This window comes from Cricetulus griseus, chromosome 3 (assembly GCF_003668045.3).
Source record: "Cricetulus griseus strain 17A/GY chromosome 3, alternate assembly CriGri-PICRH-1.0, whole genome shotgun sequence".
Classification (NCBI taxonomy): domain Eukaryota; kingdom Metazoa; phylum Chordata; class Mammalia; order Rodentia; family Cricetidae; genus Cricetulus; species Cricetulus griseus.
Window position 1 is genome coordinate 5,070,950 of NC_048596.1, and position 14,994 is coordinate 5,085,943.

General features: G+C 43.7%; 1 protein-coding gene and 1 long non-coding RNA gene across 22 annotated transcripts in view; one reads left to right on the forward strand and one right to left on the reverse strand.

Moving 5' to 3' along the window:
* LOC118238517 overlaps positions 1–987 on the reverse strand; it is a 9,726-nt gene extending 8,739 nt beyond the window's left edge. The window contains exon 1 of the long non-coding RNA XR_004768929.1: positions 853–987. This is a non-coding gene — a long non-coding RNA (uncharacterized LOC118238517). The remainder of the gene's footprint in view (positions 1–852) is intronic.
* The window catches only part of Nrap (nebulin related anchoring protein), an 84,849-nt gene that overhangs the window by 27,104 nt on the left and 42,751 nt on the right, over positions 1–14,994 (forward strand). For 15 of the 21 annotated variants that reach the window (XM_027406940.2, XM_027406941.2, XM_035441763.1 and 12 more), the window contains 6 exons: positions 1,819–1,923; positions 3,215–3,331; positions 7,989–8,096; positions 9,055–9,159; positions 13,361–13,459; positions 14,557–14,661. In XM_027406940.2, the coding sequence (XP_027262741.1) occupies positions 1,819–1,923; positions 3,215–3,331; positions 7,989–8,096; positions 9,055–9,159; positions 13,361–13,459; positions 14,557–14,661 (639 nt within the window). Of the gene's footprint in view, positions 1–986; positions 1,112–1,818; positions 1,924–2,674; positions 2,836–3,214; positions 3,332–7,988; positions 8,097–9,054; positions 9,160–13,360; positions 13,460–14,556; positions 14,662–14,994 lie in introns of those variants that run through there. The other 6 variants (XM_027406945.2, XM_035441769.1, XM_027406932.2 and 3 more) reach the window with 6 other exon arrangements.

Sequence of the window (14,994 nt, forward strand, 5' to 3'; positions counted from 1 at the left end):
CAGCCAAGCAGGAAGAAAGGCTTAAATTAACCAATTTTCTTTGGTGTGTGTGTGTGTGTGTGTGTGTGTGTGTGTGTGTGTGTGTTTGTGTGTGTGTGTGTGTTGGGGACAAAAAAAAAAAAAAAAAAAAAAAGCCTAGACACTAAGTTTGGCCTGTAGCTGAGGTGTAATTTTGTAGTGTTCTACTAGGTTCCTTGTCATTAGAGCATGCTGACCAAAATTTCCAGTCTTAATGATGACAAACTCAAGAATCAAAGTGGGTGTCATTGGATAGCACCGTCAACAGCTGTGGAGGGAACTCAGTCTAGCGTGGCATTTTGCTGTTTGATTTAGCATGACTTGTCAGGGCATGAGTAGGATGGAGTTAGAGTCAGGCCGATAATCTATAAATATCTGTAGTGCCTTAAATACCACACAGCTCATTCTTGCTGATGACTAGCTGAACACATGAAAAAGACTAAGTTATGCAATAAATTTGTTATTCATAACCAAGCAGTTCCCTAATAAAAGTTAGTACCTTACAAAAAGATTCACACACACAGACACACACACACACACACACACACACACACAGACACACACACACACACACACATACAGACACACACACACACACACTAAAGCCACCAACACAAAACTAGACAGCAGAAAACAAAAACCATGGAAGCAGCCACCAAAACCAAACAACAAACTTAAATCCTTGTCATCCCTCCAAACTTACTTTTTTTTTGCTTACTATATTTGACCCAAAACACTCTGGCAGCAATGTAAAAAGGGAGGCTCAGGCTAACCAATTTTTCATTTTGGTGGTAAAAGAATCCTGGCTACTTAAATTTGATTCAAGAATCTTACCTAAGAAAATGTGTGTGCTAGAGTCTATTGTGGTTCTCTGGAAGATGGGCTCTTGCCTCAGAACCTCGAGGGTCCAGGGAGAGACTGTTGTGATCCCAAGAGCTTCCGTAGGACTGCTGCACGCATGCCCTGGGCAAAGTGCCGATGAAGAAGCAGCTGATTGTGCCCAGGGCAGGTCTGGGATGAAAGGTCCTGGGACTTCCACGGTGCAGACGACTTGACTCACCACACCCCGCCTCACTCTCGGGATGCTGGCCTTGTAAGAGGTTTTTCTTTCTGAGAGTTGGAGATACTCAGGAAGGGAAGGAAAATTTAAAATGAGAGTGATAGTCCTTATTTTTCAGCATAAATTTACCCCATTTCAGAGATGGACAGCAACACATGGTTCCTCTTCACAAAGTTACAGAAGGTTTTGTCCTATTTGATTTCTGGTTTCACAACACACATGGCTGATGGGAAGCAGAATGGAAATGTCACAGTGCCCTTCTGCACAGATCTGCTGTTGGGTCTAACTAAGCAATGTTTGAGATAACAGAATACAGCCGCATGGTATTCAATAACACTGTGGGGGTGGGAGAGTCTCCTGGCTTGTCTGACAGTGTGATGACTGATGATGACAGATGTGTATGTATGTTTATGTGTGTATGTATGTATGTTTGTATGTGTTTGTAAGTATGTATGTGTAAGTGTATTATGTATGTATGTGTATATGTATGTGTGTATATATGTATGTATGTGTATGTATGTATGAATGTATGTGTGTATGTGTGTGTATGTATGTATTACATAGTGGTCCAGGCTCCAGGATCTAGTGTCTTATTTGCCACATGGTATATCTCTGGCAGTCACTGGAATGTCCTGTGTGGATGAGCTTTTCTGAGAGTAGTCTTTTGAGCTGTCACTGCTGAGCACCACCCATGCCAGGAGGGACACATTACTGACTGAAGCTTTTGGTTGACTCATCAGGTTTACTCAGAAGAGTGTGATGAACCTAGGGGAAAGGGCAGCTTCCCAGCCATGATCACCCCAGCTTATCGGAATGCCAAGAAGGCCAATGAACTTGCTAGTGATGTAAGTACTGGCAGAGTCATGGATGCGGAGGTACAAGAATGAGGAGGGCTGCACTTACTGAAAGCCATGTACAGACATCTCTTAGAGCCAAGTGAAAGCAGAATGCTAGTCTGGCCCCAGGTCCAAACTCATGGTGTCCTCTTGATCTGCCCATAGACTTTGAGTCCCTTTGACTGTGCATATGGAAATGGAGCTGGACAAATTGCCCTGCTCATTTTTATCATCTGAAAAGGCACAAATGCTGGTCCAAGCAGATAAGTGGGACCAAAGCCCATTGTGAAACCAAAACCCCGTTTTGAAATTGAGCCTTTTAGGGCAAAAGCTCACCAAAAGAATATAGTAAGTCTTTCTGTCCCACCAGCTAGCTCCCAAATAGCGACATGGAGGCTTGTTATTAATTATGAAAGCTTGGCCTTTACATTAGACTTGTTCCTAACTAGCTCTTATAATTTAACCCATTATATCAATCTACGTTGTATCACATGGCGTTACTGCTCTTCCATCTTGCTCCTCCTATTTCCTCGTCATGTGCCCTGGTGGCTCCCGTGTGTCTCAGTCATCTCCTTCTTCCTGTCTCTGCCTGGACGTCCCACCTATCCCTCCTGCCTAGCTATTGACTGCTCGGCTTTTTATTACACGAGTCACAACAAATACATCTTCCTTCACACAGTTTACGAATATCCCACGATATAAGAAGACGTGGTCATCATGTTGGGTGTGACCCAGTGATTCATAGGTGGTTTTTATTTGGAGAATGGTAGGCAGGTGTCAGTCCTTGAGGCCGGCTGTAGTTAAACTTGGTGAAGTGTGGTTCTCACTGCAGCTCTTAACATGCCCCCTTGGACTTGTCTCCGGCTGGAACCTGGCGTTCACGCCATCCCTTCACTCTTCTTCCTCACTCTGTGCTGCTCAGTGAGTACCCAGGAAGCCAGGACAGCACCGCCTTTGCCCTGAGAAGGGAAATGTAGGGTGTTACTCCTTTCTCCTCTGCAGACAAAGCAGAGATGGTGTTGAAATTGAGGGCTGGATGGGGTCGGAATTTCTCTTTTCTCAAAAAACTCTCTCCCTTTCTCCAGGCAGTGTTAGAGAGCAAAGGGTAAGAGGGGCCAGGGAAAGTCTTCACGCAAAAATGAATCAAGTGGTTTCTACATTTAATGAGAGACTTTAAAGAGTCCAGAGGAACTTTTCTTCCTTTAGAGAATTCTACTGCGTTAACTCTGGGATTGTTTCAGATTTCTCAGGCAGAGTGAGGCAACCATGTCTGCTGACTCCTTTTGTGTGCTTTCTCCAGATAAAATATAGGCAGGACTTCCACAAGATGAAGGGCGCTGCGCACTTTCACTCCCTCACAGCCCAGGACAACTTGGTTCTTAATCGAGCTCAGAGTGTGAACAAGCTTGTGAGTGAGGTGAGTGTTGGGGAGAGCATTACTCCCGTGCTGTCCCCTTTCTCTCAGACCCGGAAGGCGGGTGCCCTGTCTAAAAACAGCGCTGATGCTGGTGGTGCAGACCTGTAACCCTGGCACTCATTTGACAGGTTGGGCAGGCGGGGGGCAGCAGTTCAAGGCCACTCTCTAAGCTTACAGTGAGTTGAAAGCCAGCCTGTGCCATGTGAGACCCTGCCTCAAAACAAACAAAATGAAGCCATGCATACTGTCTGCATGCCAAATAATGCACACACACATATATATCTCCAAACACATTAAATCTTTCTCTGTTGGCTCAAACGGTCTTGCTAAGTGCTAACCGTCTTCATAAGTGCCAGTCAACAGATTTGTAGTTGTCAGAATGAGTGGTAGATGACACAACTTTCAGAGGTTTGTTTTAATTTTAAATTTGTGTGTGTATGTGTGAGCACATGCATGCATGTGAGTGCAGGTACCCTCAGAGGCCAGAAGAGGGAGCCAGGTCCCCCTGGAGCTGGAGCTACAGGTAGTTATGAGCCACACAACTTGGGAAGCAAACTCAGGTCTTCTGAAAGAGCAGCAGGCACTTTCAATCTCTGAGCCATCTGTCCAGTCCCTATGCTCCAACCTTTAAAACCGTAAGTTGTGACATTAGTGTGGAATCAAAGTCTAGAAAGACTGTTGTAAAGGCCACATTTCTCATATCACTGGGGTCAGAGTTGAGAGAAGCTGTGTCTACCACATGGGTTCTCCTTTCCTTCCAGGCTGGCCTGGCTGCTCTGGGGTGCACATTGTTTAATCCACCCCATGTTTAAGTCTTTCTGAACCAGGCCTAGTGGGAAAGAACATGTGTCCTCTAGCTCCCTGGAGCTCTAGTGTCCCTTCATAGTGGCTCCTGTCATCTGCACTGCTGCACAGGACTTGAAGACCTGTGAGTGGCAGTTCTGACAAGGGGAAGAATTGTGGCTATGAAAAGTGCCCATACCATGCTCTCTGTGACCCAGGCACTGATAGGCAGAGCACCTGTTACTTACAGAACACTCTGTAAGGCCTTGATCTCAAACCGGGCTGACTGGTGACTTTTGAATGCCCAGAATCAGACTTCCCTGAGCCTCAGCAGGAGCCTTAGATGCTTTGAGGTGGTGGTTGGGTGCTGAGAGGTTAGACTTTCTGGATTATTCTACTCTAGAGCAGATGACAGCACACTGTGGGCTTCGTTTCAGATCTGGCTCATGGCCCAAATCTAGTTCAGGGCCTATTTTCATAAATGAAGTGTTTGGGACACAGCCACAGAGTATCTGCCTGCATATTGCTTTTGGCTGCCATTAGGCTCTCATGGTGAGTCTGAGCACCCAACATAGAGATCACGAGGAGGGCAAAGCCTGAAATATTTGATTTATTTTGTTAGCTATATGGTATATGACATAATAATGATCATAATAATATATAATTAATATTAACGTATAATGTTATATATGATACCTATACTTTTGTTAGCTCTGGTAGGAAAGTGTCTGTCATGATATAGAGATCTTAGGGGCAAAAGTAGAACCAGAGACCATTGGATAGGTGGAGGCCAGGGACAGTTCAACCACCCATAAGGAGTATATTCACAGAGAAAAGGGCCACTCCTTTTTCTGTGTGAACACACATAACTGAACATGTGACCATCAAGACATATATTTATAGGACTGGGGAGACAGCTCAGTGAGTGTGTAAAATGCTTGCTACAAAAATATGAGGAGTTGAGTTTAGATCCCTAGCACCCAGTTAAAAGCCAGAAATGGTTGCACAAGTTTATAACTTAGAACTGAGGGTGGGGTGGGATGGGGTGGGTGGGGCAGGGGAGCAGAAGCAGCTATGTCCCAGGAGCTTGCTCTGCAACCAGTGTGGTTGGAACAGCACGTTCCAGGATCAGCAAGGGACCATGCTCAACAAATGAGGTGGGGAGCAATGAAAAAGACACTCGAGACAGATCTCTGGCCTGCACACGTGGCTTGTGAGTGTGTATAGGTGCATACACACAAGCACACATACACACACACACACACACACACACACACACACACACACACACAATTAAACATTTTTAGTCCTTGAATGTATTTTATTCCGTGTGGGTGTGCATGTGCCTGAGGATATGTGTGTGCACATGAGCATACCCAGAGGTCAGAAGAGCACTGGGTCCCTGGAGCTGGCCATCCTCTGCGTGGGTGCTGGGAGCTGAGCCCAGACCCTCTGCAAGAGCATTGGCCTCTTAGCACTGAGCCATCTGTCTACCCCCCCCCACACACTTTAGAATTAGGATGTATCTCTAGAGTTAGGATCCAAATGAATACCAGGGTTTTGTATTTTTAACTTATACATCATTTGCCAGCATCAAAATGCACCTTGCATGCTTTTAAAAGGCATAGCTCCACCACATAGTTTTATCAGGCACTATAAGGATTTAAGTTGTATTTCCTCAGGTGAGTGATCCCAAAGGCATCCTCTATTTCATTTTGCCTTTGTGATTATCAGTGAGATAGGATGGCCCTGCCTCTCTTTGTGGTGTTCACCATTAGCTGCAATTACCCGGGATGGACTGCCTATTCGGTAACAATAGCCTCACATCCTGTGTGTGGCACCCGAGGAGCTCCAATACCAGCCTATTTTAAATCAAAGATGACCTGCCTCCTCGGTGGGATCCTTCATCGAATTCCTTAATAAAGCACTGTTTCTAAATCTTCTTGACGTGTTCACAGAGAGACACACATGTGGTCTACAGTGGGAGGAGTTTCTCAAGTGGACTTGTCTATGTGGTGGGCTCTCAGAAGAAACAGGGCGTGGCTAGAAGTCTGGGTATCACATAAACACACAAGACATCTTACCTCGAGGAAACCCACACCATTTCTGAAATCATTTTTGCCACTCTCATTATTGCCATTGTGTGACGCTGTAGAGCAAACCCAGAGCCCCATACTGGGGACACTGTCCCTCAGCTACATCCAGCCCTTGTTTTACAGTTCTTCGTCTGTATGGAGCATTACAGTACCTGCTATAGAGAAGGTTATGTACTTGTTATTTTCAGAATGAAATAACTTGCTTTATTATTCATTTTATAAAGGAAAACACACACACACACACACACACACACTTAGTATCCTCTGCCCTACTTTAGATCTTGTGTTGAAAGTTTTCTAAAAGATATCCCAGTCAATACTTGGGGGTGTTTTCAAGAATGATTCGAGGTTTGTTTCTGTTGAGCATCTGGTGTTTGGTTCCCCAAGGTGGAGTATAAGAAGGGTCTGGAAAGCAGTAGAGGTCACAGTATCAACTACTGTGAGACACCCCAGTTCAGGAATGTGAGCAAGATCTCAAAATTCACCAGTGATGTGAGTTGCTACCTAAGCATCTGTCTGGGCACGTTTTGTGAGTTGAGCGTCTTCTTGGTCTTTCAAAGAGAGACTGTCTTTGTGACTATATCCATGTGTCCTGGAGAAGCATGGCCTCCCAGCTGCATGGTACATTGAGTTTTGGTTAGGAGTGTCTTCTGGGATTAGTCTGCTTATTATCAAACGGTGTCACAACCCCAGCCTTCCCTGCTTGCCCATACGTGACCGAGGCCTCAAGGCAGGGCTATATTTGCACATCCCGTCTGTGTGGCTGTTCCTGGTGCTGAATGCTAGCATGGGAGCCTGATGGAGCATGCAGTGTCCTCTCTCACTGTGACTGTAGGCTTCCGAGTTCATATACAATCTCATTTCATAGTCAGCTGAAGAGCCAGATAACACTTCCCCATTCTACACATGATCAAACGCCAAATGTTAAAGTGTCACTTACAAATTTGGATATCCACGGAGAAGGTTTGAAGATGTGTTCATTCAATTTTGGCTTTCCTCTTATTTGATAAACAGCATTTAGGACATGACTCCTAGCCATAGTGACGAATTTTTGCATCACAAAATTTGGCAACAATCAGGTTCTATGTTTTATGCATATAACCCCTCTGTATCCACAGGGGATTGGTTCAGGACCTCCTTGGTAGATGCTACAACCCTCGGGTTCTAAAGTCCCTTATGTAAAAATGGTGTAGTAACGGGACGTGGCCTCCCAATGCACGTCAGGTCATCTCCCAAATCCTTGTAATACTCAATGTATCAAAGACACTACATAAGTAGTTATTCTGCATTTTTAAAGGAAAAGCAGTAAGAGACAAGCCTGCACATGTCTAGTACAGATACAACCTTCTTTTCAAATATCTTCAGTCTGTGGTTAGTTGAATTTACAGATGTAGAGGGCTGACTGCACTTAGACAAGGACACTTGGCTTGTGGAGCATGGCCACACTGTTGGGGCTTCATCCTTTGGTTGTCCACAGTCAGCTCCACACTCTTACGGTATATTTTCTGGTAAATTTAAGTCTGGTAAATTTAAAACTAAACATGTAAAAATGAACAAACAGAACCAGTCTGCTCAGTGTTCCCCACGAGCCGTGTTTCCCCATGTTTGCCTGCCTGTCTTTCAAGTTCCTGTGCTCTTTTGAAATTTAAGTTGTTTCTAAAAAGTTTTTTTTTTCAGTAGTGGAATTGTGCTTAATTTTAGATTTAAACCATTAAGATAAATAATTTACCTTCATCTAGTTGGTAAAATTTCATCAAAAGTTTAATATTTTCACTTAGAATAAGTATAAGGAAAACTACCAGACCCACCTGAGAGGCCACTATGAAGGAGTCGGTATGGACAGACGAATGCTCCACGCTCTCAAAGTTGGCAGCCTGGCCAGCAATGTGAGTTGTGTGCGGTTAAGGGACAGTGGGAATTGACTGGCTGGGTGTGAAGAATTTGGCCAATTATTTTTTAAACCCCCCTTTAAAATTTGTATGTTATTGATACGTAAAAACAGATCTTTACATGTTAACTAATACAATAAAGGATGCCTAAAAACTTTTAAGGCTTTCAGAGGCTCAGCTAAGCCTTAGTTAAGTCTTAGTTGAGTCTCCCACTTGAAGGCTTTATTATAGTTGATCCAATATAACAAATTGCTCAGCCTCTGAAGGACACAGTAAAATGCGTTGAGTGGAATCTCAAAGCTCTGAGACTGAGTTGCTCAGTTAGCTGGTAACATTTGTTTTTTTTGTTTGTTTGTTTGTTTTTGTTTTTTTTTTTTTTCAGTCATGAAACAATAGTTGAGAGATAGGGACAACCAAACACCAGGGGATAGCATGGCAACTCCTGCCCTCTCTTCAGCTTTAGTGGTCTAGTTTGCAGATGTGGAAATACCAGATTCTATCTTGGAGGGAATAAGTACTTAAAGGAGACTGAGTTCACAATCAAAACATCCGAATGTTGGGCTTCTTCTCCCTCAGCGTGCTGATGTTGACTGCTACAACTGAAATGCTCCAAAATAAACACTTTTCATTCATTTTCTTAAAGTTTGCCAAGAAGCACTTTCACTCTATACCTGTGTGCAAATGCTCATTTTAAACAAAAACAGAGGGGTCTCATAATTAAAACGAAAGATAAAATAAATGTACTACACATGGAAGTTGACTGATTTTGGACTAATTAAGAATAATTTCAATTAGTTAAAGGCTGTGTGAGCATAAGCGTGTGAACATAATATAATTTTCTTTTGAGGTGATGAAAGTGAATTAATTTTGTTCCTAATTATTTTAAAAAATATTTATGGTATTCAGAAAAGGTTAGGGGAAGTAGAAGCTAATGTCTCTTCTCTTTGGGTTTCAGATTTCGTACAAGGCTGATTATAAACATGACATTGTGAATTACAACTACCCAGCCACTCTCACGCCATCGTACCAAACAACGATGAAGCTGGTTCCCCTGAAGGATGTGAGTCCCCTCCACTCCGATTTTGTTCTATGATTTGCTGTGGAACAGGAAGGGAAGGAAGAATCCCACCAATATATAGGAGATTGGAGGGACTGGGAAATGGGCCTCCTCTGGGAAGTCCATGCATGTATGACTTAAAAACTCACTTTCTGTGTAAAATATGGATAATTGTGCTCTTGCCTTTAAAGTATCCTAAAGATCAATTTCTCTTTGTAGTATTTGGAGAGCTAAATCTGCTTGACACATGTATAATTCCATAGCAATGATGACCTTAAAAAATTAGAACATAGTATGCTAAAGATAAGTAGGTGTAAATTAAGAATGAGTGGTAGTGTTAGCTATACCTTTTTCTCAGGGGTGTATTGGCAAGCATCGATGCAGAGATGGATGGAGGGGTGGGTGGGTGGATAAAGGGGTGGGGCGATGGATGGAGGATGGGTGGTGGGTGGATGGAGGGTGGGGGGTGGATGGAGGGTGAGTGGGTGGATGAGGGATGGGTGGGTGGGTGGATGAGGTGGGGTGGTGGATGGGTGGAAGAGGTGGGTGGGGTGTGGATGGAGGTGGAGGTGGGTGGGTGGATGGATAGATGGATGAATAGATCTCTTAGTACAGCAGAAAGCCTATTTCTGCTGTACTAAGAAAATTATACAATTAATTAAAGTTATTGTTTTGCCACCACAATAATTTTATTATGTGCTCAGTATTGAAATTTTAGAAAATATTAAAAAAGGAATAAAGAAAAAGATAAAGTAATTTACGGTCTTAAAAAAGAGTTGACCTCATAGTTTGCCAGTGAAGTTGATCTTCAATTTACAGTCTATTACATAATTCTTCCTGTGTTCACTGAGGGTTCTTCCCCTCCCTCTGCTCCTGTGGGCTCAGCACAACTCCAGTGATTGGCAAGGATTTTTCCACTGGTAGACAGGACCTTGCTTATCCCTCGAGTTTGCTGAGAGTAAGATGTGATGGGATTGATTCAGTTGGATCTGAACAGTGTCTGGACCACCAAGGGATAAGAGTTGGCAAATGATGGCTTATTGGATGAACATGGCTTTAAGAAGGTGAATGGAGCCGATGGTGGTGGCACATACATTTAATCCTAGCATTCGAGAGGCAGAGGCAGGCGGATCTCTGTGAGTTTGAGGCCAGCCTGCTCTACAGAGGGAGTTCTAGGACAGGTTCCAAAGCTACACAGAGAAACCCAAACAAAAGAGAGAGAAGATGAGTGGGATGAGAACCAGAAGGAAGGATGGAAGGGACCAAACTACTTTGTGCCTCTTTTCAACCAGGAAGTCTTGTTAGGTTGCCTTGTTATATCCTAATGAAACTAAAACATCCATCGTTATTTTTGGTTCTAAATACTTCATAGACTGCTTAGCAATTAAAAGCAAGATTGTGTGTGTGTGTGTGTGTGTGTGTGTGTGTGTGTGTGTGTGTGTGTGTGTGTGTGTGTGTGTGTGTGTCTAGCTCAGAAAACCAGCCTGCAGTACAGACGGGGTTTAGAGACAGCATCTAAGCTCATAGCACTTGAGCCATACCCAGGCTCATTGTTTGTTTGTGGCTGTGCAGAGTAAAATAAAAACATGGCACAAAAGGGTTCTGTCTCATGTCCCAGCCATCAGCTGGGACCTGGTCATGGCTGGTGCACAGATGTATCTTGACCTCCTTCCTCTTGCTCTCCAGCTGTGGTATGTGTTTGTGCAAATTATCTCTAATGTATATTATTAACATTCAGGAAATTTGGGGAATCTTTTTTTTATTTAAAGAGAATTTGTTGTCTTGCCATCTGGTAGCCTTGAAGGTGGTAAAATAGCCGTGGAATGAAGTACAGCACGGGTCCTTAATTAGAGGGCATTCCTTTAGATGGGTTTTTACAAACACCAATAGAGTTAAAATGGGACTCCGTGTTTAGCACAGATCCTTTCGGAATGTAGATTGAAGCAGTGGCCAAATGCTAATGAAACAGGGAAGATGTGATTATCATGGAGGCTGTTAATTATGTCCTGCAGAGAAAAGTAATTGTGTTTGGTGGCATATTTAGTGCAGAATTATCAGGAAGGAATGTGCTATTTTAAAATTACAGTTTTGTGACATTTTATCACGCATCGTTCTGAATTCTAATAAGGTTCTATTATGAGCTGATAATTTTTCCTTCTGAATTAGGAAGTCATAGCACTCTAATCTCATTAGTGGTTGACATTGAAATGACTTCATTCTCCCCAGTTTTCTCTATATACTCTAGACGTACAAAGTTTTTTCTCCTTGAGTTATTAATGAAAGAGCATGAAAGTAATGGTCTCCAGACCCAGCCGGGTAGTCAGCTCTGTCGTGTCCATATGTGCTGTTTTAGAGACAGATTTACCTGTCATTTGCTAGCACGTGGAATACATTTCCTGGTCTAAATATACAAGTCAAGGTTTCTCAGTGTGGAACCCCCGTAGTACTCCCAAGCATTCTAGGTAAACTGGTTTACAGAGCAAAGACCTAAGGGAACAGCCGGAGGACCAATTTGCCAGTTGGTCTGGGATGCCAACCATAGATCTCACCTTTTCCTAGCTGAGCAATCACTTTGGTTCTCCATGCTTCTGTTACCACATTGTAAGGTAGGGGTTATTGTAGGATGGCTGGGGGATTAAATAGGTTAGAGGTGTATGGGAAGCGTCCTGTGTTGCCCATAACTGCTCTAACTGATATTGGCAGGGGTAAGGATGATGGGAGTAGGGGGAAGTCTTGGAATGAACAAGCTGGAAGCCAGCACACCCAAGGGCTCTCAGGTTATTTCATGTGTGCCACAGTTTGTTTGTTTGTTTTTAACTATGGACTTACTTGCCAGCTCTTAACTTTCAGTGGACCTGGAGCAGGATGTGCTGGGAGTTTGGGTTGTGATGGGTATGTCTTGCCCAGAAGTAGACAGTTTGCAGCCTTTCTCTCTATCTTCTGGCATTTACAGTCACTCAGCTCCTTTTATGCAGTGTGCTCTGAGAGGAGATGGTATGAGAGTCTTGTTTATAGCTGTGTACGCACCCATCACTCATTCTCAGCAAGCATGCAGTGCACCCATCAGTCTCTGTGTTTACTACCTTTAACTGGAAAGAGATGCTTCTCCAGTCAAGGCTAAGAATAGCATCCACTATGGCTATAAACACATACACTTAGGAGTCAGCTTGGTATTGCCTCCACCCCACCTCAGGGTCTATGACCTCAAGACCTCACCATGAGTTTTTGGACTCTGTTTACAGTACCAGGAATGGATTCCTTCAAATCCAATCAGGAGGCTGTACAAGAATATGTCTAGCAAAAGTCAGGCATGGAGGAAGAGGAGTTCAGGGGTAGCCCATCTCTTTCTGTTCAACTATTTGGTACTAATAGATTTAGGGAGAATCATAGAATTCAGGGTCATTGTCTTCAATTGTGCACCCACTGGAGACCACGCCCAGCCTGGTGGGTGCTCTGGAAGCTGGAGTTTACCTCCATTCATGAGCCACTTGATATGGGTGCTGGGAACCAAATTTTTGTTCTTGGCAAGACCTGTGCACGCTCTTAGCCATCTCTCCAGCTCCTCAGATGTTTTATAAAGTGACCCTGTGTCCATTTTCACTGGCAGTGAACCTGGGGCTGGAATTACTGGGGCAGAGATCTTGTGTTTATTCTCAAATGCTTCTCTGGATTCCATAGCTACCTTGTCTTTGCCAACACTTATTATTGCTAGTAACTTTGCTTCTCTCTCTCTCTCCTCCCCTCCCCTGTGTGTGTCTCTGTGTGTATGTGCGTGTCTCTCTGTGTGTCTGTGTGTATCTGTGTATGTATGTGTGTGTCTGTGTGTGTGTCTGTGTGTATGGATGTGTGTGTGTGTGTCTGTGTGTGTGTGTGTATGTGTGTGTCTGTGTGTGTGTATGTGTGTATGGATGTGTGTGTGTGTCTGTGTGTCTGTGTGTGTGTGTGTGTCTGTGTGTGTATGTGTGTATGTGTGTGTGTGGCATTGCTCTGGTGGATAATGTAAACACTCATGTGTCCTGTGTCCACTGCTCAGTTCCTTGGTCTCTGCTGTCACCCCTCCATGTTACCGACCCTTCCCTGCCTGGCCTCTGTCTGGCTTGCCATGACCACCCGTATTCTGTTAGGAATTTCCATTCCTGTTCTAATTCCCTGAGAGCCCCACACTGAATGGCAAATGGCGTTCCCTGTGCCTGTTTTTGCCCAGGTCAACTACAGGCAGAGCATCGACAAACTGAAGTACAGCTCCGTGACAGACACACCTCAGATTGTTCAAGCCAAAATCAGTTCCCAGCAACTGAGCCACGTATGTAGCATGTCCCCACCCTGCTGGAATTTTGCAATTGTGGTGAGGCCTCTGGGTATCTAACCCCAAAGATTTCCCTTTTATTAATGCTGGGATATCTAATTGCAGCCATGAAATAATGTCCTTCCTTTCAAACATTTTACTATGGGATGTTAGAATATCCATAGTAGAGTAAACTGCATTAAGTCCCAAGCGCCAGCTTGGACAACCATCAGCTGCTCATGCCACATCCTGCTTCCCTGCTTCCTACTTCCCTGTCTCTGTTATTTTGAAGAAAATCTAAGATATTATCTAGCTTTGTCTATAACTATTTCAGTATGAATCTCTAAAAAGTAAAAAGAACAAAACATGCTTTTACAATTTTAATAAAGCACACCAAAAAATTAACAATTATTCCAGCTGTCCCCAGTATCCAAGGTCCAGGGTTAAGTTTTGAACAACACTGCTCACAGATGGCATTGAAGTCTTCCATCAGAAATCACCTGTCTGCTGGGCGCTGGCAGCACACACTCAGGAGGCAGAGACAGGAGGATCTCTGTGAGTTTGAGGCCAGCCTGGTCTACAGAGTGAGTTCCAGGACAGCCAGGGCTACACAGTGAGACCCTGTCTTGAAGAAGAAAGAGAAGAAGAAGAAGAAGAAGAAGAAGAAGAAGAAGAAGAAGAAGAAGAAGAAGAAGAAGAAGAAGAAGAAGAAGAAGAAATCACCGTTTGTTTAGCTTTTTTGTGCACACAGGATTTTAGATGCAGTTTCTGAACTGTGCATTTGATAACTACACATTATCAATTGTTTTTTTTTTTTTTAAATTACTGGTGAGTGTGTAGCCTGTGTGTATCAAACGTTCAGCACAGCAGCAGGTTAAAAACATCTTGCAAACTCACACACTTGAATGTGACTGTGAGCTGTTCCATTTTTGATTTGACATCTTCAATCTGTTAAATAAACCATCCCACCAAATTACAGGTTTTCTTGTAAAGGGCCGTTCTCAGCAGCTCCCTCTCAGCGATGGGTAATCAGAGGAAGGTGGGAACAGAATATTCTCCCCAAGGCTTCCTTCCTTCTGTACACAAACCTTGCAGATGTATTTTAAATCCAACAGGTTAATTACCGTGCTGACTATGAGAGAAACAAGCTTAACTATACATTGCCCCAAGATGCTCCTCAGCTGGTCAAGGCCAAGAGCAATGCCAAACTCTTCAGTGAGGTGAGAGCAAGGTTGGGAAGAGCTCCTTGTGCACTCGAAAAAATGGTCCAACAAGCAGGGCCTGCTTCCTTCCAAGGAAGGATCTTTTCTAGGGTGGACATCCCACTATAATTCAGAATTTTGTCATCTTGACACTTGGTCAGTCCCTGGGAGTGAACTGTTTATAGCAATGCAATTCTTGATGAACACAAGTGTGGTATATGAACACCTACACTCATCTCTGTCACCATCATCATCCTGGTGACTGTGTGGAGGGATTTTAAGTTTCCAGAAAAATCTTGATTTGATCAACAAAGACACAGGGAGTCATGGGGAGGCTATAATTAAGCCACT